Here is a 27,241-nt window from a genome sequence, read left to right on the forward strand (position 1 = left end):
CAAGTGCATCATGGGAATCCCCGGCAGCCTACATCTATTGCAGCATAACTAAGGGAGGATTCAGGGTCACCTGGTCCAGCCCTAACTATATGCTTTAGCAAAAAGGAAAGTTTGAAGCCTAATCTTGAAAGTAGAGATAGTGTCTGTCTCCTGAATCCAAACTGGAAGCTGGTTCCACAGAAGAGGGGCCTGAAAACTGAAGGCTCTCCCTCCCATTCTACTTTTAAATACTCTAGGAACAACAAGTAGGCCTGCAGAGCGAGAGCGAAGTGCTCTAATAGGGTGATATGGTACTACAAGGTCATTAAGATAAGATGGGGCCTGATTATTTAAGACCTTGTATGTGAGGAGCAGGATTTTGAATTCTGGATTTAACAGGAAGCCAATGAAGGGAAGCCAAAACAGGAGAAATCTGCTCTCTCTTTCTAGTCCCTGTCAGGACTCTTGCTGCAGCATTTTGGATTAGCTGAAGGCTTTTCAGTGAGTTTTTTGGACATCCTGATAATAATGAATTACAGTCGTCCAGCCTGGAAGTAATAAATGCATGAACTAGTTTTTCAGCGTCACTCTGAGACAGGATATTTCTAACTTTAGAGATGCTGCGCAAATGGAAGAACGCAGTCTTACATATTTGTTTAATATGTGCGTTGAAGGACATATCCTGGTCAAAAATGACTCCAAGGTTCCTCACAGTGTTACTGGAGGCCAAGGTAATGCCATCCAGAGTAAGAATCTGGTTAGATACCATATTTCTAAGATTTTCAGCGCCGAGTACAATAACCTCAGTTTTATCTGAGTTAAGAAGCAGAAGGTTAGTGGCCATCCAAGTCTTTATGTCTTTAAGACATTCCTGCAGTTTAACTAATTGGTGTGTGTTATCTGGCTTCATGGACAGATAGAGCTGGGTGTCATCTGCATAGCAGTGTAAATGTATGCTATGTCTTCTAATGATGCTGCCTAAGGGAAGCATGTATAATGTAAACAGAATTGGTCCTAGCACTGAACCCTGTGGAACTCCATAATTAACCTCAGTGTGTGAAGAGGACTCTCCATTTACATGCTAACATAACTGAGTGCAACTAACTAATATACAGAGCAGTGAAACGTATTTTCTCTTCCAAATTTCTTATTTTTTAAACAAAGAGAACCAGAGTAAATACAAATGCATTTTTTACAGTTTTTAAATGATAATTTATTCTCCATGAATCACCACCTTACTGTGGTTGAGGGAAAAACCTAAATGGGCTTGCGCTCCTGTAGGCTCACCAAATGCACGAGGCCCCGTAGGGAGCAGCTACAATGTGTGTTGGACAGCAGTCATGGGCAGAGGCCCTGGCAGCTATGGAGGTAGTCTACTGGGACATGGAGCATCACCTCTCTGGTGCAGAAGGAGCCTAAGCTAGTGCGTGAGGTTGAGCGACACCAGCTAGTCGGGCTCTTCAACAGCATTCTGAGAGAGGCTCGGGTCATTGAGTCTGAATGGACCGTGTCATGGTGATAATCCCCGAACCAGATGGTGGAAACCTGAGCTGAAGGGATGATGATAACTTTAAATCATGTCCACTGACAAAAAGACAACTGACATTTTTGAGTTGAAATGACAGAAAACACACTGCAGCTTGTTCTTAGTTGAGGTAGATGATGAGATCTAAATCTACATAATAATCATAGCCTTTGTTATCACCTCACAGATGGAGTGTCACAGTGTAACACAGATGCAGTGTCATTCCCAGTCAGTAAATATAAATGTCTGTTGTTACTACAGAATGGGGGAACTTTTATATTCCCAAACAAATCCCTTAATAGTGCCTTCTCTGCTCAGATAAGAGCACCAACCTGTGCAGTTATGTGTGAGTGTCTTTGTGTAGCTTTGTCTCTCTGTCTTTGGCATCGTAACTATTCATACTTTTCTGTCTGTCTGCAGATAACGAGGTGGATCGTCATCATCAGGCTTTCATTGGCTTATCAGCAGTGGCTGGGTTTCTGGTTCTGGTTTTTATAGTGGGAACTTCTTATACTTGGTGTTTAAGGAGAAAAGCAAATAGGTAAAGTGCTATAATCATGTAATCATGGATACATCTATCAGTGTGCTTGTTGCCAAATCAGAACATAAATACAATTCACATATTAAGGTCAAAACTTTAAAGCATTACAAAGGAAACCCAAGAATTCCCCTTTAAGTAAGCAATAGTAAGGTTGGGTTTGGGGAAACCTGCAGTCAGCTGAGACTGAAAACAAAGTCCAGATGAACAGAATCAACCTTCTGGGATCTCCTTCTAGTTTCTCTCAGGACTCTTTCTGTAACATTTTGGGTCAGATAAAGGTTTTCAGACCTCCAGCCTAAAAGAAAGACATACATAAGAGTCACCAAACTTTGAACTCATGATTGGAATGTGCAGATATTCTGAAGCAATAAAACAGTGAACATAAATCCTGTTAAAGTGCAAATATTTCACTGTTAAGTTTGTAACAAAGCTGATGCTGCATCCTGCGATCTGACCCATTCTTTTTGTTTTTGTCCTCTCTTCTCAGATCCAAACCAAAGCATGCTGCTGCTGCTGCTGCTGCTGCTGCTGCTGCTGATGATGATGATGATGATGATGAAAAGGCTGACAAAACGCAAACTGTCTTTTAAGAATTTGTTTTGCATAATAATCTAGTTTGAGAAATCCTCTTGTTGTTTAATACAAATGTGAAAGTTCAGCACAGAAGCACTTCTTAATCAAAAATAATAATAATTCATGATTCACAGCAGTTCGGTGATTTTGTTTGTTCTCCATTTTTCATTGTAACTCTGATCATTTGTGAACTTAAATATACTATCAAAATGTTTCCTTCCATCTGTCCACGTTCTCCCACTTATCCAATTCAGAGTTGCAACCCCTAAAACCCAACCCGACTATATTAATGGCAGCAACATGACTCATAAAAATAGTTTCCCACTGTGAGGCATCCCATCTTCTTTTAACAGCAGCCAGCAAACATCTGGGAACAGAGGAGAGCAGCTGCTGGGCTTTAGAGAGAGGACTGTTGTCCCTTTCTTCTCTGACAGAGGTTTCTCACTGCTTTGCTGTATTGTTCATTTCATGGTGTATCAGATGTTTCGGGTCAGTCAAAGGTCTGGATGCAGGCAGTTCAACACCTGCACTCTTCCATGAAGCTGTGCTGCTGGAACAGCTGCAGTATGTGCTTTAGTATTGTCCTGCTGAAATATGCAGGTCTCTCCTGAAAATACGTCCTCTGTTGCTCTGAAACCTGTACACACCTTCCTGCATTGATGGCCTCTCCAGATGTGCCAGCTGCTGATTCCATAGGCATTAATGCGCCTCCACACCATCAGCGATGAAGGCTGAGTGCTGCTAACAAAGCAGAGTCTTCCTCCCGTCCATTTTAAATGAGCGTTGGTCCAGAGAGGACAGCAGAGTGTCTGCATCGTGTTCACATGTGTGATGTGTGGATGCAGAGTGAGCTGTGTTCCAGCTGAAACACATGACAGACTCACACCTGGAGGTCACAGCAGCAGTGCTGAGCTTCAGCCTTGCACACAGAGATTTCTCCAGCTTTAACCGCTGGGCCCTGTTTCATTCTACTTTTAAATATCCTAGAAGTGCAGTGGAGCTGATGGGCTGGATTCATCAGGCAAGCTCACTCCAAGGAATTGCCCTACGTCAATGTGTCCCAGCTGCCAAAGGGCAGCAATGTTAAAGAACCATTAATTAAATATGCAAAGATTACAAGAAGCTTCAAAGGAAAAATCCCCTTTGGCAGTTGAGTCCATTTGACCTGCTGCAGTTGAACTGTCAGCGTGCAGGCTCTTCACACACAAGCACACACTTCCCTGTCATAACTCCTCAATGCAATGCCAAAGGTTTAAAGCGTGATTATGAGCAGATAAGTACTGACTGATATGCCTTTTAAAGTAAATGCATTCATTCGGGGTGTATCCACTAACACTGTGCAACACAGTTTCTCTTTTGTCCTGGAGTGCTGGTCATACTTGTATATTACTGGAAGTCACTACAAAAGCAGGAAACATTAAACTGGAGCACAGTGGATGGTTGGTAAAACTACAGCACTATCTAAATCTGTGCTGCTCTGCCTGCTCTGCAGCCTCACTGCAGAACTCTGAACAGTCACTTTTCACAGGATCTACCAGGAACAAGCTGCTGCTCACCTCCGTCGAAGGCTGGGACTACAACCTAATGTGGATAAAATGGCCCTGGATGGGGTCAAAGCCCTTCATGCTACTCCACCCTTCACCATCATCACCAGCCCCTTTTTCAAAGTTAACAAATAAAACCAACATAAGTGGCCCCAGTAAAATCTGAATGCTGTACAGTCACCAGGACTCGCTGTACAGTTTTAGAGTAAATATAAATGATTTTAATCATATTCAAATGTCTCCACACTCATTAGATTTCAACACAGCTGAACGCTATAATCATAACACAATAATTAAATAAGCAAATTTATGGGCTGCGTATAAAGTTCATCATCAGGTCCTCACACTACCTCCACCATGTTTGACTGTTGCTGTCATTTCCTTGTTTCTGTAATGCTGCGTTCATTTTAAACCAGAAATAATAAACCTAACAGAAAGTTACACGTGGTCGTGTCAGTCCACAGAAGTTTTCCCACAATTTTGGGAGGATCATCAATGTGAGACGGGCATTTGTGTTGTTTTGGGGCAGCAGTGGTTTTCACCATTTCTGCCCATCCTGTGTGTTATTGTTGACTCATGAACTCTTACTTTAACTGAGTGGAATGAGTCCTACAGTTTTCTGAGCTCTTCTGTGACCTCCTGCTTCAGTTGTTGATGTAGTGTTGGAGTCACTCCTGGGAAGGTTGGGCTGAAGGACCGTGATGATTCCTAGAGTATTTAAAAGTAGAATGGGAGGCAGAGCCTTCAGTTTTCAGGCCCCTCTTCTGTGGAACCAGCTTCCAGTTTGGATTCAGGAGACAGACACTATCTCTACTTTTAAGATTAGGCTTCAAACTTTCCTTTTTGCTAAAGCATATAGTTAGGGCTGGACCAGGTGACCCTGAATCCTCCCTTAGTTATGCTGCAATAGATGTAGGCTGCCGGGGATTCCCATGATGCATTGAGTTTTTCCTTTCCAGTCACCTTTCTCACTCACTATGTATTAACAGACCTCTCTGCATTGAATCATATCTGTTATTAATCTCTGTCTCTCTTCCACAGCATGTCTTTATCCTGTCTTCCTTCTCTCACCCCAACCAATCACAGCAGATGGCCCCGCCCCTCCCTGAGCCTGGTTCTGCTGGAGGTTTCTTCCTGTTAAAAGCGAGTTTTTCCTTCCCACTGTCGCCAAAGTGCTGCTCATAGGGGGTCATATGATTGCTGGGTTTTTCTCTGTATCTATGAAGCGCCTTGAGGCAACTTTTGTTGTGATTTGGCGCTATATAAATAAAATTGAATTGAATTGAATTGAATTGAATTTTAAAGGTATGACTGAACATTTCTTGGAGGATTTCTTCGTATTAATAATAAGCTGTGTTCTGTCTCTACAGTGTCTACTTGAACAAAATACACGAGACTCACGTGAAATGTCACAGGTGGAATCCAGGCATGCTTTTCAGTTCTGTCGTCTATATTCTCAAACCTGTCAGATCAACCCGGCGTTACATGACAGACACATGAACACTGCTGTCTGACTCTGAAAGTAGAAGTAAGGAACCTGGAGAAACACTGTTTCTGTAGGTTGAGTTTATTTTAAATGGTAAATGGCCTGTATTTGTATAGCGCTTTTACTAGTCCCGCCTAGGGACCCCAAAGCGCTTTTACACGTCCAGTCATCCACCCATTCACTCTCACATTCACACACTGGTGGAGGCAGCTACAGTTGTAGCCACAGCTGCCCTGGGGCAGACTGACAGAAGCGAGGCTGCCATATCGCGCCATCGGCCCTTCTGGCCAACACCAGTAGGCGGTAGGTGAAGTGTCTTGCCCAAGGACACAACGACCGAGACTGTCCGAGCCGGGGCTCGAACCGGCAACCTTCCGATTACAAGGCGAACTCCCAACTCTTGAGCCACGATCGCACGATTTTAGTTTGATATGATACGAGTGTTTCCACATGTTTCAAGACTTACACCAAACAGTCTTCAAAGACAATTTATGATTTAAACTATTTCACCAACGTGTATTAAAAACTTACCAAGTTCAGTTCAAGAGACACGAGAAACCTCAGCTGGTGCTGCATGTCTTTATCGTGTTCATCATGTGTGAAGACCCGAGCATGGCAGCTTTTAACGTGACCGCAGAACCGAGACGCTGCCTGGAGGTTATTTACTGCCACTGCTGAAGTAAACGCTTGTGTTACTCTGATGAATGCAGAACACAAGCAAGCTCGCAGTGTTTCAGGTAAATGCTCGTATGACTCCGTTTTGTTCTGTTCAGCAGGCTTCATCCAGCACTAGGTGGGTCTCAGTGACTTATATGTGAAACATGAAGCACTTTTGAGTACTTTAGTACATTAACATGTTACTGTGTTACTGATAAATGTCAAGTGATTAAGACTGAAAGGAAACAAGAACATTTCTCTGGTGCCCGCGGTGAACAGACACAATGAAAACAGTAATGAAGTCTGAACCGAAGCTGAACACAGCCTGACGTTTATTACATGGAAACATTTTCAGCCTTTTGTCTGTTGGACTAAAAACTAATCGTTTGCAATAAAGATGACTGGATTCTGTTAGTGTGGCTAAGCTGAAGGTGAATTCAGCTGTCCCTGCAGTATAATGGTGAGATAAGATCTCTATCTATCCCAGCGATAGCCATCAGCTGACTTGAACCCTGACATCAGACATTATCCAGTTTTATCCAAGTGTCGTAAAGTCATATCTTATCTGTGTAAAAGGTTACCTTTCCTAAGATACCATGAAGCAATTGTTTTTTTTACGTGGGGGGGAGGTTGTTTTGGTTGTCGTTGTCTGTTGTGCTCTTGTGTAACTTTGTTTTGTCTCTTTCTTTTCTTTGTAGCTGCTGTGATGAACATGCATTCAGAGGTGCTCACTGCTCTCTCAGCAGTAACAGGTTTTGTATTAGTGTTCATTATTTCTTACACCGTGTATAAAAGGATACAATATTTAGAAGTTTAGCATTTCTCTCTAACAGTGAGGTGAGCCAAACATTTGCATTTAAGCTTCTGCTTTTATTATGTAGTTAAAAGAGGATTTCTCGTTCCTGTTTCTATAAATCTAGCTGTTCCTAAAATACCAAAATAGTTATGTTTAATACTAATTTTGTAAATCACTAGTGAATGATTGAAGCAGCATAATTTTTGTGGTCAATTGATGCATAAATATAGTCTGTAAATCTGGAGTCAAACAAAGCTGTGAGAGGTAATAAAATATATTTAATGCTTTTATGTCCATTTAAAGTGATAATAAATTGTATTCTATAAACACAAAAATAGGAAATGTGATTATTTTGGTGGGTTCACGCTGTTCTGTTCGCTTTCCAATCTCATATAACGAGATGATAAACTCTCCCTTTACGTTTGCTCCACTATTGTAGCGTTAGCTTGATGCTGGAGAACCGCAGCCGCCACATTTGGACCCCGGCACTCATTCAAAGCAGTATCAGTCCACATTAAGAAAAAATATAATATTGATCATTTTGACAATAATGTTAAAATTTACAGATTAAAATCGTAATTCTATTTGGAGAAAAAGGTTGAAATGTGGAGATAACAGTTATTTCAAGACAAACTGCCACGTTTGCTGTACCCTCTGAGTTAGTAAAATCATACTTCAGAATCAGTTTTACAAGGAAATGATTTTGCTTTCAGCTCATAAAGTGTAGCAAACAAGGTCGTTTGTCCTGAAACAACAACAGTAATCTCCACATTTTGACTTCGTTCGTAAGAGATTACAGGATGACCCCAACCTCAGCAGCAGGACCGCTCTCAGCACCCACCAAGTGTGTTTGAACTGTGTCTTCATTCCACCTACTTCACATACAAGGGTCAGTTCTACAGGCAGAAACATGGGTGTGTCATGGGCTCCCAGTTTCAACCATCGTGGCCAATTTGTACATGGAAGAAGTGGAAAAGAGGGCTTTGCTATCCTACCCTGGAACACCACCAAGCCATTGATTCAGATATGTAGATGACACCTCGGTGAAAATCAAATCTCAGGACGTTCCACATTTCACAGATCACACAATTCAGTGGACCGACACATCAAATTCACCAGGGAGGATACGAACAGTGGCAGGTTAGCCTTCTTAGACTGAGAGATTTCCATCAGTAATGGGGGACATCTAAAAGCTGACGTGTACCGTAAACCTACACATACGGATCAGTATCTGAGGTTTGACTCTCATCATCCACTGGAGCACAAACTGGGCGTCATCAGGACGCTACAACACAGAGAGAACACCATCCCCACTGACACAGCAGCCAGGGAAGCAGAAGAACATGAAGAAGGCCCTGAGTAAATGTGGTGATCCCAGCTGGACTTTTGTCACAGCGGGAAAGCTCCAGCCGATCCAGGAGAGAAGGACAACCGCTGCCCAAGAGAAAACCTGTAGTGATCCCGTACCTGTCAGGAGTATCGGATTCATAGATTAGGGAAACCAAACAACCTCTGACTAAGAAGATGCAACAACACAGCAGAGCCACCTCGTCAGGCCAGGACTCTGCAGCCTAGTGATGGGTCGTTCGCGAACGAAATGGCTCTTAGAGCCGACTCTTTGACGTGAACGACGCGAGCCGGCTCCTTATCGCGAGCCGTCACGTGGGGTTTTTTTTTTTTTTCTTTCTCTCAGCCTCTCTCTCGCACTTTTTTTCGCTTCACTCCGCACGCGAGCCGTGTGCTTTACGCTTGGAAGAGGGGGGAGGGGCGGTAGTTAGACTCAGTAGCACAAGAGCAGAGCCAGAGGGAGAGAAAGAGAGCCAGGGACAAACAACGTCACATTAGAAAGGTATAGTAATCGTCCACAACTATTTTCAGTTGCAGATGATAAAGGATTCAGAAAGTATATTCATGCAGGTCCATATGGCAGAGAATATGCATGTTCTCTTTGTTTTCATATTTTAATTTATATTTAATTGTGTTGTTTCACTTTAAATTTGTAAAAGGAAAAAGCTGAAAATTTAAATAGTTAAATGTTGAAATGTGAATAGTTGATTTTTGTATTATATGATTTATTTATTACATTTTATGTGGAGCGAATAAATAAAAGTATATTTACGGTGGCCCCTAGAGACAAAGCACGTACAAACTTCAAATCACGTATGAACTCTGAAGCACGTAAAAACTCAGAAGCACATAAAAACTCAAAACACGTACAAAAGACAACAGAAGTGCTCCAGGATGCTAGGTGCAGTGTTGAGCTTTTCTTACCTAGTGGCTACACAAGCCAGCAAGTACCAACGACTTGCTGGCTGATTTGGTGTGTGGTAGTAACAGGTAAATGAACATTGTTTTTAAATTATTTGAATATATATGAGTGCCTGTGTATAAATACACAAACAATACACACATGCTTTCATGCTTTCAATTGTGTAATTTAAGTGATCGAGGTAGCTCTGCTTTGGAAGTTCAGTTCATGCTAGAAATGTGTTTTGGAGTTTGTACGTGTTTTGTCTCTAGGGGCCACCGCATATATTTATATATAAACATATATAAATAAAACTACTTTTTTTACGTTAGTAATTCCTTTTGTGCATAATTTTATATTATTGTTAATAATAAATTAATTAAAGCAACAAAACAACCTGAAGATCCGGCTCTTATTAGTGAGGCGAACCGAAAGAGCCGGATCTCTAAAAAGAGCCGGAAATCCCATCACTACTGCAGCCTATTTACACCTGCAGGCCAGTGGACACTCGTTCAGTGATGAAGCTGTAACATCCTGGACAGGGAGGAACGCTGGTTTGAGGGCGGAGTCAAGGAGGGAAAGACCATCTCTGGTCATTTTTGTATATCATATCATAAATATAAACATATTTATAAAAATAAGTCATGAAAAATATATTAACAACTTTCACTGAATGGCACCATGACCCACTGCTTCCGTAAAGAAACTGACATGCGTCACATTTCGTGGCTGCGCAGACAGCGCCATCTTGTGGTGGCTCCGGTGTAGTGCTGCTTGAGAACAATAGCAGCGAACTGCGGAAGGAAATTCGAGCCGTTTAACCGGGACAAACACAGCAGGCGGCAAAAGCAAAGCGCCGTTACAGCCGTTTCAGCGCCTTCGTGCTATAAGTGCGTCGTGCTTTGTTGGCACCGCTGTTTGATTTATTTTTCATCCACCGACAGGACACTCCGTCGGTTACGGCTGAGAGGACACTGCACGCAGTACACTGTTTATCATCACCGCGACCGAGTAACCGCGGCGGACGGTGTTGTGTTTGCAACCAGATGGGATTAACTTCCTGCTGCGACATGGCGCGTGGAAACAACACGGAGGGTAACGAGCTGTGGTTAGCTTAGAGGAGCCCCGCTAAGGATCACTGTTACCTCAGTGAAACAAACTAGCTCTGAGGCACACCGAGGGACCAGCGGCGGTGAGCTATGGGCGCTCGGCTAACAAATACCGGATTTTAACAGCCCTAATTTCAAAATAAAAGCCGTCGTTTATTAACAGACAGAAACAGCTGAACGGACACGCATTAAAAACACTGAGAGGACGCACAGCAGGTATCGCGACATGAGCGACCCCGGGGATGCAGCAAGTGTCCCCGGCTTCTCCTCCCCGAGCAGCGGGGCTGGGCTGGGGAGAGCACTCGCGGCCCGGGTCAGGACTCTGACCTCCCCACCTCCGCCTGGAAGACTGACGTCCCTCAGAACCCGGGACCTGACGCTGGGGGGCGGCTTCAAAAAGACCAAGGTAACCGAGCACAGTGTTAATAATGCCGCGTGCTTATTTTGCGTGAAGTGGACATAATAAAGCACAGTCCCGTGAGCCACGGCTAACAAACAGAAGTGTAATCCCGGTGTCACGTTAACGGGCTTCTCTCTGCAGACGATGATGGCGTTATCGTGTTACGATGGGGGGCTCGGTGGTCATGTGGCATGTTGTGTGTGTTCTACAGTCCACTCAGCCAAGCCCCGCCCCCTGATCACGTGTTACAGTAATACACTAATACTCAGGCTATAACGACCCTGCACACATTTGTTCATTCTGATTTGTGTTTCTGTGTTTGTGTTTACTTATTCATATAGAGATGTTTGTGTTATATATACTGGAACAAATTGCTCGTTTGTGTACAAACATGAACACTTAGAAACCAAACGCTCACAGTTCCAGATAAACCAACAACTATACAACAGCGTGAATACAAAACATATGAGTTAGGTTCGTCAGTGGCTCTGAGTGGGCCATGGATGTGAAGCAGATGAAGGCAGAGAAGGAACAAGTTAGATTAAATTAGATTAGATCAAACTTTATTAATCCCTCGGGTGGGTTCCTGTTCTGTTTCCAGGAGCACAGCCCCGACAGAAGTTGCAAAAGGATGTAAGCAGAAATAGAAACATATCACATATATAAATACAGAGACGTGTATGTTAAAGGTGTTATTTAAATGCTAACTTAGCACTGTGATCATTAGCAGTCAGGACAGTGACTGCTAATGTTCACAGTGCTAAGTTAGCATTTAGCTTGTTAGCACTGTGACTGCAGCTTTGTCAGTTTGGGAGTTAAAGGAAGTTTTTCTGTTTTTTTAATCCAGGATTTGATTGAAACAGGGAAAGAGGTCAGGGTCAGCACTACAGCGCACATTCTTGTTTTGATGCCTGTTAACTGGTCAGGTTTTCAAAGTAAGGTTTATACCTCATAATAATATCCATGTAGTTGAGTAGAAAAGCATTCACACCTCGTTTGAGTCCTAATGAGGACATACGTGGCTAACACGTGTTTCTTTTCTCTCCTGGTTTGTGCCAACAGAAAACCTTCGAGCCTAACGTCCACGCTGTGAGGAAGAGTAAAGACGAGTGAGTGACGGCAGTATGAGAATTTCATCTGTGTATGCACTGTGTCATCTAATGATCCTGAACACCTGCAGGCTAAAGGAGGAGATCCACGTGGCGCCGAAGAAGGAGAGAAGAGATAGGAATGAGCGGAGGAGAGAGAGCAGAGGGAGGAGGAAGGAGCGGCCGCAGACCATCCAGTCCCACTCCATCTTTGAACAGGGACCTGCTGACAGCGTGCGCAAAACAGGTGCACACCCACAGCCCTCTGCTCATTGTGTCGTCTTTCTCCAGACTGCATTTCCTCTTCATCGCGCTCAATCAGTGCTTCTGCCTACAGGCTGGCATGGTGCTGCACACCTGCAGGAGGCTGCCTCCTCTCCTGTCTGCAAACTGCTCAAGAAAGAGAGGAAAGAGACGAAGGAGGAAGATGAAGATGAGATACTCAGTAAACTTCAGCGAGATGATGTGAGTGCTTCCTGTTTCATTCCTGTGAAGCTTTAAAGACGAATTAAAACTGTAGTCAGGAGCCCATAAACGTTAGCTCTTCTCATTTCTCGTGTTTATTCTGGAACGTTTTCACATTGACTTGGAAATAATTGTTTTGACATATTAAGTAAAAAGGTGTGAGGGTGTGAGCTGCAGTGGCGTCTCCTCCTCCTGTTCATGCATGTGCAGTGAAACCGCACCGATGCAGTCGTGTGCATCACAGACACCAAACGATTAAAAGAACCCAACAGATCCACTTTTCATCTTTATGGATCGACCCTCAGCTGCAGGTCAGCACGACCTCAGTGCTTCACCTCATATATTGGCAGGTCACATTTACAGATGTGTTGGTAAACAAAAAACTTCACACATGATGCACATAATGAGCATTAATGTTGCATCGTTTGTCCACCAGAGGGCACTCTCAACCTCCCTGTTGGCAGCAGGTGTCTGTAACGCCATCAGCTGATGCACAGAGCAGGTTTATGTGTGTGAGCATTGTTCAGACAGTTTAATGCTGTAAGTCTGCACCACTGACCGTCGGCCTGCGAGTGAGAGCAGTGTTTCATGACAGTCAGCTGTCAAACTAACGTTATGCATCTGTACCTGCAGTTCATCGATGATCCGGGTCTGAGGAATGATGCAAAGCTGAAGCCCATCCAGCTGCCTCTGTGTCAGTCCAGCAGTCACACTCTGACCTCCAGGACACGTGAGAAAACCTCCCACGCTGCACAGCGTCACAGCACTGACGTCAGAGTTTAGGCTGCTTCCACTTAAACAATAACGTCACTGTTAATGTGTTTGGATAAGACGTGCAGGAAATATGTCAGTCAATAATGATAATGGAAAGTAATGATTCTTAATCAAAGATGGTGTGATCAGTCACGAGGAGATGTAGATATGAAGAGCGATTTATGATCTGTTATCACTAAATAGTCAGGCTGACCTGATGAATGAGGGTAAAGCAAAGGGAAGTTAAAAAGGAGGAGCTGAAGGGAGCTGCGTGGGCAGCAGAGGGAAAGATGAGCTAGCCTTTGCAGAGCTGCTAAAGATGGAGGCCTTCATGAAGGCAGGCAGCAGAGTAGCAGAGCTCACTGACTTTGCACTGAGTGGTGGACGACAGACAGTGTCCTCGCTGAGCTCCTGCATGTCTGTCTGTGAGTAGTGATCAGTCTGTGCTGTGATGGCAGGTGCAGAGAGGCCCACTGCGTTCAGACCTCAGTCCTGTGCAGGGACCAGCAGGACCGAGCGGCCTAAATCAGAGCAGCCGTCGCTGGTAGAGCTGCTGCAGGATCTCAGCCTGTCCGGCAGGGAGGAGCTCTTCTTCATGCAGCTGCCCGACTGCATGCCAGGCAGAGCGTCTGGAGCGAAGGTCGACCTGGCAGAGACGCCTGCAGCAAAGGAGGGCAAGCATGAAGTGAAGAGGACTCCACATCTCCAAGCAAAAGTGAGTAGACGGGATAAACACATAAAGGACTGACCCATCCAGATGTTTGATGATTCCTAACATCAGCCCTGAAAGCTTTGTTTGCTCCTCGGCCATCTTTGTTTGCATCTTCTGCTTCCAGCCTAATACAGCGGTGCAGCATGCAGTCCTCCTCCTGCAGACGTCCTTAGTTAACGGTCGCTGACAGAAACAGGCAGTGTCAGTGAGGTCAAACCTAGAGCTCAGCAGTATTTCTGCCTGACAGCTGTACAGGTGTTTCCTGCAGCACAGAGGCGGTGAACACCTCCTCATCACAGATATTTATGTTATGCTATGTTCATTTAATTTTACAAAATTATGTAAAGCAGCTGCTGGTAAATTTCATTGATTTGTGGAACAGATTCCAGGACTAAAATCCTCCCTTTGGATTTTGTTGCACGTCCTCGTTCATTCTCAGGTGTTTTGGAAGCAGCGAAACAACGCTTCATCCGTGCTGCCCACAGAAAGATTGTTGTGGAGCCAGCGCTGCCCTGCAGCAGCAGCCTCCCCCAGCAGAACGCTGCCCTGCAGCCCGTAAAAACATAAACGAGCTGCAGCGTTCTCCCTGCATAGGTCACCAGCTCATAACAGCACTAACACAACAAGCTGTTACACGCACATCCACACCGGTGTCTGATTCAGAATCCCCAAATCAGCCACAGTCAGGTTCAAACACCACGGCTCCTAACATCTCACGCGTGGCTTTGACTTCACATTTTACCCACTGCATAGGAAATACTCAGCCTGTGTGTGTGTGTGTGTGTGTGTGTGTGTGTGTGTGTGTGTGTGTGTGTGTGTGCTCTCAGAGTGCAGTGAAGGAGGGCTGTCCTGTGCTCTCACAGTCCCCAGAAGGGTTTCTGGGTAAGCTGCAGATCAGGAAGTCAGGAAAGGTGGAGCTGAAGCTGGGTGACATCATCATGGATGTGTCAGAGGGAGCTGCGTTCTCCTTCCTGCAGGTAACGTGTTTGTGTTATAACATTATTTCTGCATTGCCATCATTAAGTAGTGGAAGCACACCTGTCAGACCTGTACAGTCATGGATTACATTTGATGCTCACATCAAATTTCCCACCAAAAACAGTTCAAATAAACAAAAGGATAATATGACACTATCTTTAGTTTCACATAGTATTGCAGTAGGTTTAGACATTTTTGTTATTGTTTCAGTCATGTGACCTTTGCAGTATAATTGCAGACACCGGGGACCACGAGCTGGTGAGGCGTCCTCTGGATGAATGGGGAAGGTTGCTCAGGAGGGTCGTCCAGTTTGTCCAGTGTCTGCTTAATGAGAGATCTCTTGTGAATAAATCTAAATGCCTCCACTTCCTCCATGACCTCTACTTTCTGTTTGTAACTGAGACTTGGCTAAGTGTCGGGGAGTGTCTCCCACCTCGTCCCACCTGGATGTACACGTCTAACTATATGGTTAATGTTAGCTGGAACAGGTGCACCACCTTCCGTTTTCTTCCGTCCTCCTGCTTTGCCGGTCGCACTGTGTTCTTCTTCGTTGGTATTAAATGCAGTCTTGGCAGACAGTGTAGGTGATACTGCCCCATAGCTGCCTGTAGTGTATTACAGTTATAAAAACACACGTATGACACGTCGACACGTTTTTATAGTCAGTATCATGGATGTTGATGAGTTGTTGCAGCCCTGCCTCCAGCTTTGACAGATGTCCACGTTTACTCAGGGCCTTGTTGACGTGATCCCTGCTGCTGTCTCTGTGGGGATGTGTTCAGATTCAGAAGACTTTATTTATCCCCGAGGGGCAATTAAGAGACTGACCGTGCCGACCGTACATGCAATACACAAACATCACATTGGGGAGACGGGTAGGTAGCTGGTCAGCAGCACGAGCAGCGACCCAGAACCGAACAATGGAAAATGCACAACAGGAGGAAGGACCAGGAGAAAAAAGACTGAGCTCCAACAGGGAGATCAGTCTGAGAACAGAAAAAATCACCTCAGCACATGAAAAGCTCTTAATACACCAAAGAAACACATGACAAGCAGCAGGAAGTAACAGGAGAGAGCCTGTGTAGACGGCACATCCTGGTCCCCTCTGAGCCACCGTCTGCATCGGGAGGGAATGAGCATCGGAGGCGTTTGGAAGGGGAGGGGGGATGAGTGCATGGCTCTGTGTTGACACCCAGGTTGTGCTCCATTCAGTGATGAGGGTCAGGCCTCAAATACTGATCCGAATGCTTCCTGGGTCTCATGTCAGGGGCTCATAAGTAGATTTCTCATGTTAGTCTTTCTGGTTTAGCAGAACTGTGCTCTTAGCCTTGTCTACTGGAAGGATGTTGATGTTGTTGTCATAGTGATGTGAGTTCCTCTCGTCCGTGCTGATGTTGGATGCTGGCTTTGCATTGCTGCTCTGCTTCTACAGCTGCAGCGTTGTTGTTTCTGTGGCTGGGGTCAAAGTTCAACCCTTTTGAAAGGATGTGATCAGTCTGTGGGGCGTCCGTCTCTCTTCTCTACACGTTAGACCAAACCTGAGCCTCGGCTGAATGATATCAGTCAAGCTGCCACACGAGGAAGGATCAGCTTCAGGCGTCTCACAATGTTCTTACTGAACATTGGCCCTGCTGTCAAAGCTGAAGACAGGAAACATTTCACTGATATTTAAAATACGTCTCACAAACCTCGTGTCCTTCAGTGCAGTTGATTATTATCTGAAACCTTCAGTACACACCCTTTGATGCTTCTTCAGCTTCTTCTGAAGAAGGTTGCCACATTCAGAGAACATACAGTGGTTTGCAAAAGTATTTCCCACATTTGTCACATTACAGCCACAAACATGAATCAATGTTATTGGAATTCCACGTGAAACACCAACACGAAGTGGTGAACACGTGAGAAGTGGAAGGAAAATCAGACGTGATTCCAAACATTTTTTACAAATAAATAACTGCAGAGTTGGGTGTGTCTGCTCAGAGGCTGAGGAGCAGCACTGACAGCAACACTCGAGCGTCCACAATGAACCATGCATTACGTCCGTCTCTCCCTCTTTCTGCAGCAACTGGTGTCTGTGCGTCTGTGTGATGGGCGGACTGGAGATATGATGGTGCTGGGAAACGTCCATCACAAACTGGTTTTATCTCCGGACTTCCAGGCTTTACTGGGCCAAGCTGCATCGCAGCAGCCTCCGGGCCCCTGAGGGTCTCCCTGCAGGTGACCCGTACTGACCACGAGGACCGTCGTAGTGTGTCCCTCACACAGGCTGACACAGGGCCTGATACAGCAGCACAGTATCTGGATACTGAGCTGTAGGAAAAATGTCACCACAGGGTTTTTTCCCATCTAAAGAAATAATTGTCAGAAGTGTTTCATTGGTATTAAAGTGATGCAGATGTGCGGCTGAGCGCTGGTTCCAAACATGTGCACAATCTACAGTTAGCACCAAATCACAGCCGTCGCCTCGATGTGCTTTATATTGTAAGGTAGATCCTGTTACCATGTACGATGTGAAACTGAAACAGAGCGTAGTCGTCCTGAACAGCGCGGCACAGCAGCTCCTGCAATGACCCAGGATGTGTGACTCCTCCCACCATGGCTGTGGGTTTCTCTCAGACATGTGGGTGTGTCTTAATGGGGACCAGTGCCTGCTGAGTGGTTGGATTCAACAACAAGTACAGATGACAGCACCTCTCTCCTCCACCACCCAACAGCCTGTTACTGAGTGTTGCTTTGAGTCTCTGACTGAACACCAGCTGGTATATTAGCATCAGCTGATTTGTGTCTGGTGCTAGGACATTAACCTTTGTAAATGAGGTCATTTGTAACCCGTCCACTGTACATATATGTATATGTAGCCTGGTCGGAGCGAGAAGCCTTTCTGTTGAACCCAGGTCTCTGTTTGTCAAAGTAAAACTTTGTATGAATGTTTATGTTTGTTTATAAATATACAAACAAATTGTTTTTGGTTGACTTTTCTTTGACAGGGAAGCTTGGGGACTGTGTTGTGTTTGTTATTTTGGCATTGCTCACTGCTGACGTCAATAAATGGCTGCATAGCATTTTGAAAAGCGCTGTTTTGGCTCTTACTTTCGATTTAGCCCTCGGCCACGAACGTAACAGCGTTTCAGGAAACGAGGAGCTGAAGAACAACCAGCCTGTCAGAACGGCAGGTCATTGTTAGTCACAGTGTTCCTCATTTGTTCGACGCATGTCTTGAAATCTTCAGAGCCAGAAATAGGGCTGCCACAAACGATTATTTTGATAGTCGACTAGTCACCGATTATTTTTTGCGATCAGTTGACTAATCAGATCATCATCCATTGGACATAAAACGTACAGCTTATTGCACCAGCAGCATCTGCTCTTATATAACTATCATTAGCTTACACCTTTAAGTGTTTAAGGTATGTGCTAACTAAAAATAAAGACAAGATGATAGTTTATTAAATTATAATGAAATTTGCAGATTGTTTCGGTGAAGTTTAATAAACTCCTTGCTATCTAAAATATAACAGGACACCGGAGTAAATTCTTGAGCATCTCACACTTCTGATAATCAGCTGTCTGCTTGATGTTTATTCAGCTGTGTAAAAACTATAACTTTAATCTCAGCCAAACCGATTTACTCAGGAACAAATAAAATACTGAAAAAAGCCAAACAATAACATTTTGAAGTTATCTAAGTGACTTATATATCATGTTTAACCTGAGTAGCGAAAGACAGCGGTGGGTTTGAAAACGATTTGCCGGGAGTCCGGTGTTCTCACGGCTCTAGTTAGCCTAGCCCCCGGCTAGCTATCGAGCTAGTGGGTAACAAATGTCTCCGAAAACGTCGGAGCGCTTTTGAAAATATGTGGTGTCTTGATAAACTGAGCAGATATTTGAGGTTTACACAGCTACATTCTCGCCTGAAAATATGTTAAACGTTTATTTTGTGACCCAGAAAGAATAATAAGAGTAATATTAAAACTAACTAGCTGCCGCCATTGTTGGAAACTGAGCTGGGCTGCACTATGAATTCTGGGACACAGCTTCTTCTTCTTCGGGGTTTAACGGCAGCTGGCATCCTTGTACATGCAGTGCTGCCATCTTCTGTTTCAGTCCGTTATTACACTCTTAAATCCTACTACTTATTCCTGCGTCTTTTGTGATCTTACAAAGCTTCAAACGACGCGTCGACTATTAAATTCAATTCAATTCAATTCAATTTTATTTATATGGCGCCAAATCACAACAAAAGTCGCCTCAAGGCGCTTCATAGATACAGAGAAAAACCCAACAATCATATGACCCCCTATGAGCAGCACTTTGGCAACAGTGGGAAGGAAAAACTCCCTTTTAACAGGAAGAAACCTCCAGCAGAACCAGGCTCAGGGAGGGGCGGGGCCATCTGCTGCGACCGGTTGGGGTGAGAGAAGGAAGACAGGATAAAGACATGCTGTGGAAGAGAGACAGAGATTAATAACAGATATGATTCAATGCAGAGAGGTCTGTTAATACATAGTGAGTGAGAAAGGTGACTGGAAAGGAAAAACTCAATGCATCATGGGAATCCCCCGGCAGCCTACATCTATTGCAGCATAACTAAGGGAGGATTCAGGGTCACCTGGTCCAGCCCTAACTATATGCTTTAGCAAAAAGGAAAGTTTGAAGCCTAATCTTGAAAGTAGAGATAGTGTCTGTCTCCTGAATCCAAACTGGAAGCTGGTTCCACAGAAGAGGGGCCTGAAAACTGAAGGCTCTCCCTCCCATTCTACTTTTAAATACTCTAGGAACAACAAGTAGGCCTGCAGAGCGAGAGCGAAGTGCTCTAATAGGGTGATATGGTACTACAAGGTCATTAAGATAAGATGGGGCCTGATTATTTAAGACCTTGTATGTGAGGAGCAGGATTTTGAATTCAATTCTGGATTTAACAGGAAGCCAATGAAGGGAAGCCAAAACAGGAGAAATATGCTCTCTCTTTCTAGTCCCTGTCAGTACTCTTGCTGCAGCATTTTGGATTAACTGAAGGCTTTTCAGTGAGTTTTTTGGACATCCTGATAATAATGAATTGCAGTAGTCCAGCCTGGAAGTAATAAATGCATGAACTAGTTTTTCAGCGTCACTCTGAGACAGGATATTTCTAATTTTAGAGATGTTGCGCAAATGGAAGAACGCAGTCTTACATATTTGTTTAATATGTGCGTTGAAGGACATATCCTGGTCAAAAATGACTCCAAGGTTCCTCACAGTGTTACTGGAGGCCAAGGTAATGCCATCCAGAGTAAGAATCTGCTTAGATACCATATTTCTAAGCTTTTCAGCGCCGAGTACAATAACCTCAGTTTTATCTGAGTTAAGAAGCAGAAAGTTAGTGGCCATCCAAGTCTTTATGTCTTTAAGACATTCCTGCAGTTTAACTCATTGGTGTGTGTTATCTGGCTTCATGGACAGATAGAGCTGGGTGTCATCTGCATAGCAGTGAAAATGTATGCTATGTCTTCTAATGATGCTGCCTAGGGGAAGCATGTATAATGTAAACAGAATTGGTCCTAGCACTGAACCCTGTGGAACTCCATAATTAACCTCAGTGTGTGAAGAGGACTCTCCATTTACATGCACAAACTGGAGTCTATTAGATAGATATGATACAAACCACTGCAGCACAGTACCTGTAATACCTACAGCATGTTCTAATCGCTCTAATAGGATATTATGGTCAACAGTATCGAATGCTGCACTGAGGTCTAGCAGGATGAGCACAGAGATGAGTCCACTGTCAGAGGCCATAAGAAGATCATTTGTAACCTTCACTAAAGCTGTTTCTGTGCTGTGATGAACTCTGAAACCTGACTGAAACTCTTCAAATAAACCATTCCTCTGCAGATGATCTGTTAGCTGTTTGACAACTACTCTTTCAAGGATGTTTGATATAAAGGAAGGTTGGAGATTGGCCTATAATTAGCTAAGACTGCTGGGTCTAGAGATGCTTTTTGAGTAAAGGTTTAACTGCAGCCACCTTGAAGGCCTGTGGTACATAGCCGATTATTAGAGATAGGTTGATCATATATAAGATCGAAGAATTAATCAATGGCAGGACTTCTTTGAGCAGTTTTGTAGGAATGGGGTCTAAAAGACACGTTGATGGTTTGGAGGAAGTAATTATTGAAGTTAACTCAGAAAGATCAGTCGTCGACGATCATTCGACTAATTGTGGCAGCCTTAGCCAGAAACTTTAAATGTTGCATGAATGTGTCACACAAAGAACCACAAAGCCCTGAAAGTCAGTAACACAGATCACTGTGAAACACCTCGTCGTCATACTCGGCTGACTCATGTCATGTTGCATCCTGCTGCCTGACACTGGGGGCTTCATGCACACATGCAGAATAATTTCAGGCCATTTAGAAGAAAACTGTATATGAAAGTTTATTGAGGAAAAAAAAAAAAACACCATACAAGGAAAGACAGTAAAGCAGGATGAACATGGCTGCACAGACACTACAACACAAAGCAGCTATCAGCACTACACTATGCTCTTCATAATAACAGAACAGACCAAATGTTACCGGACGTTAGCTGAGTACAGCAGCTGGTTTCATTCAGGGTCACAGACAGCAGGACGTCACATGTTGCTGCTGAAGCAACACGCGTGACAGTAATGACACTAAGATTCAGTCAGGTTTCTGTGAACAGCGGTGCTCTGATCTCAAGAGGAAATGTGGGACCGAGCGCTGCTTTTAAAGCTGCACGCTCACCAGCACCAGGTATGGATTTCTGTCAGGTTCAGGTGGAATCAGTGGACCTTACAGGACACATTCAGACTATTACATGGTTGTAGGATTTTGTGTGGATGTGTTGAAGTATAAAATGCAGCCCACATTAATCCTGCAGGTGTTCTAGGACGGCAACAGGAACCCGTTTGTTCCTGTCAGCACGACAGCGCTCCACGACAGCGCTCCACGTCAGCGCGCCGACAGGCTGCTTCATTTGGCTCTTTTAAAGTCAAACTTGTGTTTTACTACTCCATCTAAGCCTGGAGGAGTGAGTCTGCATCACAGGAAGGACTCAAACTCACAGGGACCTTTTTTACAAATGCTGCCATCGCGGTTTATCTGGAGACATCGATGATGCGGATCTGTCTGAAGGTTATCAAAGTTTTGTCCTGTTGAACCTGAAGAGCTGAGACAGCTGGGACTTTCAAGTCAGAGAGAAGCGAGGCCGAGCTCCGCCCCGAGCCATCGCAGCTCCTGTCAGCTCCTCTGGACGCGTCTTATGTCTTCTTGGTGGACGGCGGGCTGACAGTTTTCGCTGATCTGCTTTTTGTGGTCTTCTTGGAGGGTTTTGACGTTCCCGTGGCTTTCTTCACAGTTTTAGCCTTCGTTGTTGCCTTCGTTGTTGCCTTCTTTGTTACCTTCTTGGCTCTCGCAGCAGGCTTCTTCTTCGTAGACAGGGTCCGCTCTCGGATCAGGTCTTCTCTCCCGATGTCCACCATGTGGTCCTCCCACGACTTCATCTCATTCTTGTAGCGAATCTTGTCATCCTCAGCGAGCTGCGTGTAGACCTGTGGCACAAATACAAACGTCAGAAGACCCGACAGCACTCGTTAGCGTTCCAGCTACAAGGATGAAAGGTGCGTGTTGCCGACCTGTTTCTGATGGCTGAAGAGATTCCTCCAGTCCTCCAACAGCGACTTCATCTTAGCCTGAAACAACGACAGGAGCAACTATTGGCCAAAACACGCCTGCAGTGTCTGCTTAGCTACTGACCAACACTGATATGCTGATATGGAAAACACATCCATACCATCATCATATAAAATGACCTCATTTGTACTGGTGCTAATCTTTTTTCCGCTCACACTAGCGCCTCCTCCTGCTCCTCACATCATCTTACAGCAGCTGATGTTCATGGTGTTACTGTAAAGTGCAGGAGAAGCTCCCGGGGTAATGTCCCACCGGCTGACTACACTACACATCATTAGTCATCTGTGCCGCATAAACACCAAATACTGAAACTCTGATACCTGCTGCAGGCTTTTAGTTCAGGGTCACACTGACCCTGGATCAGTGCACGTGTACTTCCTGACCTGAGACGTAATTCCTTTAGCCTCCTCAAAGTGCTCCGACATGAAGATGTTGAAAGGAGAGCGAGGACGTTTGGGCTTCCCCAGGTTTGTCAACTCCTGGAAAACACACACACACACACACACACACACACACACACAGTAAAACTCTGCACAGTTCACATTCAGCGCCGTAGAGAGTTTGAAGCTAAACTAAGGATTGAACCAATCCAGCAGACAGATGCTCGCCCTCAAACCCACGATGAGTGCACAGGAGATAAAACCTGCCTGCTCTGCTCCTTCTGTCTTTCTTACCCTCTTCTTGCGGATGGCCTTCCTCTTGGCCCTCCTCTGCCTTTTCTCCTGGGCTTGTTGCTGCAGCTGTGCAGGAGTCAGCTGGGCTTGATAGCGCTCCAGATCCACCTTGAACTGTTCCCGGGCCCGGAGAGAAGCTTCCTGAAACGGCTACCGAACAAAAGACTCGGGTCACAACAGAGAGGACTTTTCCACTTTCACTGCTGGTGACGACGTGCTATTGTTACCTGTGTGCAACAAATACAACCTGACTAGGGATGGGTACCGGTTCTGACATAAACGCTAGTAACCAGACTGAAAAGCAGCGCACATTTCGGTTCTTTTTTTTCCGAGCTGTGATACACTTTAGATTCTAGCCAATCATTTTACGTTTCCGAGGATAGTAGGCGGGTCCAGGTACGTACGTTCTTTTAGAGCAGAGCTACAGATTAAAAATGCCCAAGGTGAAGCGGTCAAAGTCTGGCTGTACTTCACAGCAAAAGATGCAAACTCAGCAGCTGCAACAAGTGCTTTAAGCTGATACTGTGATACTGTCAAAGGAGGTAACACCTCAAATCTGATGAAACACCTGGCGACGCATAGCGTTTTTTTAAAAGCTGAGAAATGCGCGTATTTGATAGCTTGCTGCGAGACCTCACACCGAGCACATCTACTGCAGGTGTGGTGCCTGTTATCGACCCGGAGTTAGCAACATCCCCCAAAAACCCGAAGAGGAGAGTCCTGGCCCCTAGCCCTGCCAGTGTAGCAGAAATGATGAGGATGATGATGCAGCAGCAGCCGTTCTTCTCTGCGTGAGTAGCTTAATGTTGTTCGTGTGTAATTTACGTTGAGTAGGCTAACCACGTTATTACATTAATGCAGGTAAGGTGAACTAGCAAACATCATCGTAGCTACATGCACCTGTCTTCTTGTTTGATGGCAGATACTCCCTTCACCCTGGACAAAAAGGCTAAAATGACCAAAGAAAAAGTGGGAAACAGTTAAACATGAGAGGTTTTTGGACAAAGTTTGTGTTTTTTCCATTGTTTAAGCTGCTTCCAGCCAAGAGTGATACCATATATGCCCCATAGCTGCAGAAAAGGCTAACATTGTTATCTTTTTACAAAAAAACAGCTGAACATGAGAGGTTTTTGGACAAGTTCGTGTTCTGCATTCTTTAAGCACCGGTTTGAGCACCGTTAAAGCACCGGCACCGTTTCAAAAGTACCGGTTTGGCACCGGTATCTGATAAAACCTAAACGATACCCATCCCTAAACCTGACAGAAGCACATTTTCAGATGTGCCCGCCTCGAGCTACCGAAGCAGTTTAATAGGGATGCAACGGCTCGTGAGAAAAGCCCGACCCGCTCAGGTCACTCATGTCTACTTTTCACTTTATGTTAACGGCCTTTGATGTTCTTCACGTCTTCCTGTTTTATTTAATGAGAAAATGTTTGGAGGAATCACAGTAAATGTAGAAATACAGTATAAACTCCAGGCTTTATATTCTAAACAGGCCCAGAAGTTCTGGATCAATCAACGATCAACGATCAAGAAAATGTTCTTTTAGTTCAGACGTGGCAGAGAACGACTATCAATGAAACGACTTTAAACATTGTCGTGTGTGACGTGTCGTCCACGACCACAAAGCGGTGCTACGACAACCATAGATCTGGTGAACTGTTGCACCCCTACAGTTTATACACACCTGTTTCTGTTCTGGGCTCAGTAATCTCCACTGCTGGGCAATCGTCTTAATCAGATCCACTGCTTTGATTTCTGAAGAGAATAATGATGAAATGTTTACAACAAAAACGCATCATTAGAGGACGGACAGAGAAACTGTGACTGATCTCTGTGTCTCACAGAGCTGCTGTAGCCACACGGGCTCATTCACAAACTGTTCATTTAAAGGCAACAAAGTGCAGCACAACCATCTTCATAACCTCGTTTTCATGGTTGTTAGAAAAGGTCACTGAAAGTAACATCTGCCAGTGTGGGCCTGGTCTGCTCTACACACCCAGACTCTGACAATTAGCCACAATCCACTGTTTCCATTGTTGTCCAAGACAACGTGGTCAGTGTGTTACTGGACAATCCACACGCTCTTCTTTGGCCTGATCAGGCAGTGCTGTGGTGCTCCTCACTGCAGCAGCAAACCACGACCAGCTGCTGGAGCCGAGCCGCTGATTCTCCTCACGGATATTTTAGGAAGCATGGATGCTCTTCCATGCTCCCACAGAAGTGTGCACAGGCTCCCCCCTCTGCTTCACCACCGTCATAACTACAACACGACCGTGGGAGAAATACTGGACGCCATCATGGCTGCTGTTTCCATCCCATCCAACCTGGCCCCATGTGTTATGTTTATCCACGCTGTGCTGCATGCCAGTGCTGGATTCATTTCTGTTGCTGTGCTTTATTTTGAAGGACTGTGAAGCGTCTGAAGCCATCCCTCGTTTCTTTCTGTTTCTGGACTTCTTATTCATTCTCACTGCCTTTGCTGCAGCATTTTCAACTTTTAGCTCTGACCTGTGAAGTGTTCAGGCACAGAGGCCTCGCTCAGGGGATTAACCAGCATCTACATACACCAGGCATGAAACATTACTTCCAAACTAACAGGGTGATTGCCAAGGAGCCATTAACCATAGCAATGGCATATATGCACATGGTGTGCAGTGTCCTTAAAACCAGCCATATATACTTTATGTCCATGTAGACTGCACGTTTTAATAAATCGCCACATCTATATTCATTTTCTGTAGCAAAATACAAAGAGTGTCTTAAAGCCTCAGCCCATCACTGCCATGTAACTGCTTTCATATACACGAGGTTCAAAGCTTTTCCTGTCTGAGTGTTTACATGTTCTCCTTCAGGCTGACCAACCTGCAGCGTGACGGTGCATACCTGGGTTCTGTCTGGCCACGATCGGCTTCTGTTGCTGAACATATCTCAGGTATCCGTTCAGAGGTCTCTTTGGAGGGGGGCAGGCCTCGGAGGTCAGAAACTTCACTGGGCTGAAGAATGCAGAGGGCAGCACGCTGGTACACCTGCAGGGAGGCAACACACATGAGAACAGCCATCTCTCTCTCATCACGCTTTATTCCACATTCAGGGTTCAGAGCTGCATGTCTGACACAGCACACTGCTAACTGGTGACCCTTTACTGTCCACGTTAAAGAAGACATTAGCATTAGCCTGCAAACACTGCAGCACTGCTATGTGAGCTGCAGCTACCTGCGTTTCCTGTCGGATGTGAAGAGCACAGCAGCTGACGAAGCTTCAAAGCACTGACATCAAACGGAAACTCTTACAAGATGTCTGCTTTTCTGTTTACCAACAGTACCAATAACCGAAGTTTATATTTACGGCTGCTTCATGCTACGCGTACGTATGCTACCATCACCAACACTCGTTGTTCTAAAACACGATGTTCAGTGAGTTTCACACAGCGGACTCTGTGTCTCTGCAGCTAGCTAATGCAACAAGCCTGGGTTAGCTACCTTGCCAGAGAGCCAGTGCAGGAGAGCACACTGAAGGACTTAGCCAGCAGGCTAACACCTGCTGTCAGCAAGTACGGAGCCATGTCGGCGGTAATCAGCGCGAAAGTCCGCGAACAGAGGAGCGAAGAGCAGGCGCGTTGTCTCTGTGCTCGTGCATGCGAGGCTGCGATAGCGCTGGAACCCAGGGAGCCCACGGACACGCGCCAACTGTCTACCAACAAAACGCGCCTTCACTCTCTCCCGGTGGATTGTGGGAAAAGGTCAACTGTTGTTTTTTTTAACTTCCTGTGTTGAAGCTTTACTCCCAACAAAGCAGCAAATCAGCTTTAAAGCACAAACAGACTCATAGACAACGTGGTCAAAACAACTTTAAGACATCTGAAGTCATCTGATGTTCATTTTGAATTAAACGAAACGGCGGTGTAATTGTACGTCACTTCCGTTTCCGCCTAGTGTTCGGAGGGTTCGATGGTTGTTTATGACGAGTGTAGTTTCAAAAGCAGATTTGGTTTAAGCTGTTGTTGATTTGACCCTGTTAA

The 27,241-nt window shown here is 44.9% G+C and overlaps 2 protein-coding genes and 1 long non-coding RNA gene across 5 annotated transcripts in view; 2 read left to right on the forward strand and 1 right to left on the reverse strand.

The window, feature by feature from the left end:
• LOC146513266 (uncharacterized) overlaps window positions 1-27,241 on the forward strand; it is a 242,356-nt gene that overhangs the window by 180,485 nt on the left and 34,630 nt on the right. The window lies entirely within an intron of this gene.
• On the forward strand, window positions 10,088-19,532 carry LOC146513269 (DNA-directed RNA polymerase III subunit RPC4). Of its 3 annotated transcripts, none has more exons than XM_085171375.1 (8): window positions 10,090-10,864; window positions 11,921-11,967; window positions 12,039-12,193; window positions 12,284-12,411; window positions 13,045-13,141; window positions 13,623-13,879; window positions 14,704-14,853; window positions 15,093-15,817. In XM_085171375.1, exons 1-8 carry the CDS (start codon window positions 10,685-10,687, stop codon window positions 15,114-15,116), a joined length of 1,038 nt encoding a protein of 345 aa, XP_085027501.1. In that variant the 5' UTR covers window positions 10,090-10,684; the 3' UTR covers window positions 15,117-15,817. The 3 variants fall into 3 exon arrangements, with proteins under 3 accessions (XP_085027499.1, XP_085027501.1, XP_085027500.1); XM_085171374.1 differs by lacking the exon at window positions 15,093-15,817 and adding an exon at window positions 16,917-19,532 and having other exon boundaries at window positions 10,092-10,864; XM_085171373.1 differs by having other exon boundaries at window positions 10,088-10,864; window positions 14,704-15,817.
• Window positions 21,243-27,048, reverse strand: tfam (transcription factor A, mitochondrial). The gene is made up of 7 exons (XM_085171390.1): window positions 26,703-27,048; window positions 26,107-26,249; window positions 24,908-24,978; window positions 23,220-23,369; window positions 22,929-23,024; window positions 22,488-22,544; window positions 21,243-22,403 (listed from the first exon to the last, which is right to left on the reverse strand). Exons 1-7 carry the CDS (start codon window positions 26,783-26,785, stop codon window positions 22,113-22,115), a joined length of 891 nt encoding a protein of 296 aa, XP_085027516.1. The 5' UTR covers window positions 26,786-27,048; the 3' UTR covers window positions 21,243-22,112.

Source organism: Neolamprologus multifasciatus, chromosome 8, assembly GCF_963576455.1.
Source record: "Neolamprologus multifasciatus chromosome 8, fNeoMul1.2, whole genome shotgun sequence".
Taxonomy (NCBI): Eukaryota; Metazoa; Chordata; class Actinopteri; order Cichliformes; family Cichlidae; genus Neolamprologus; species Neolamprologus multifasciatus.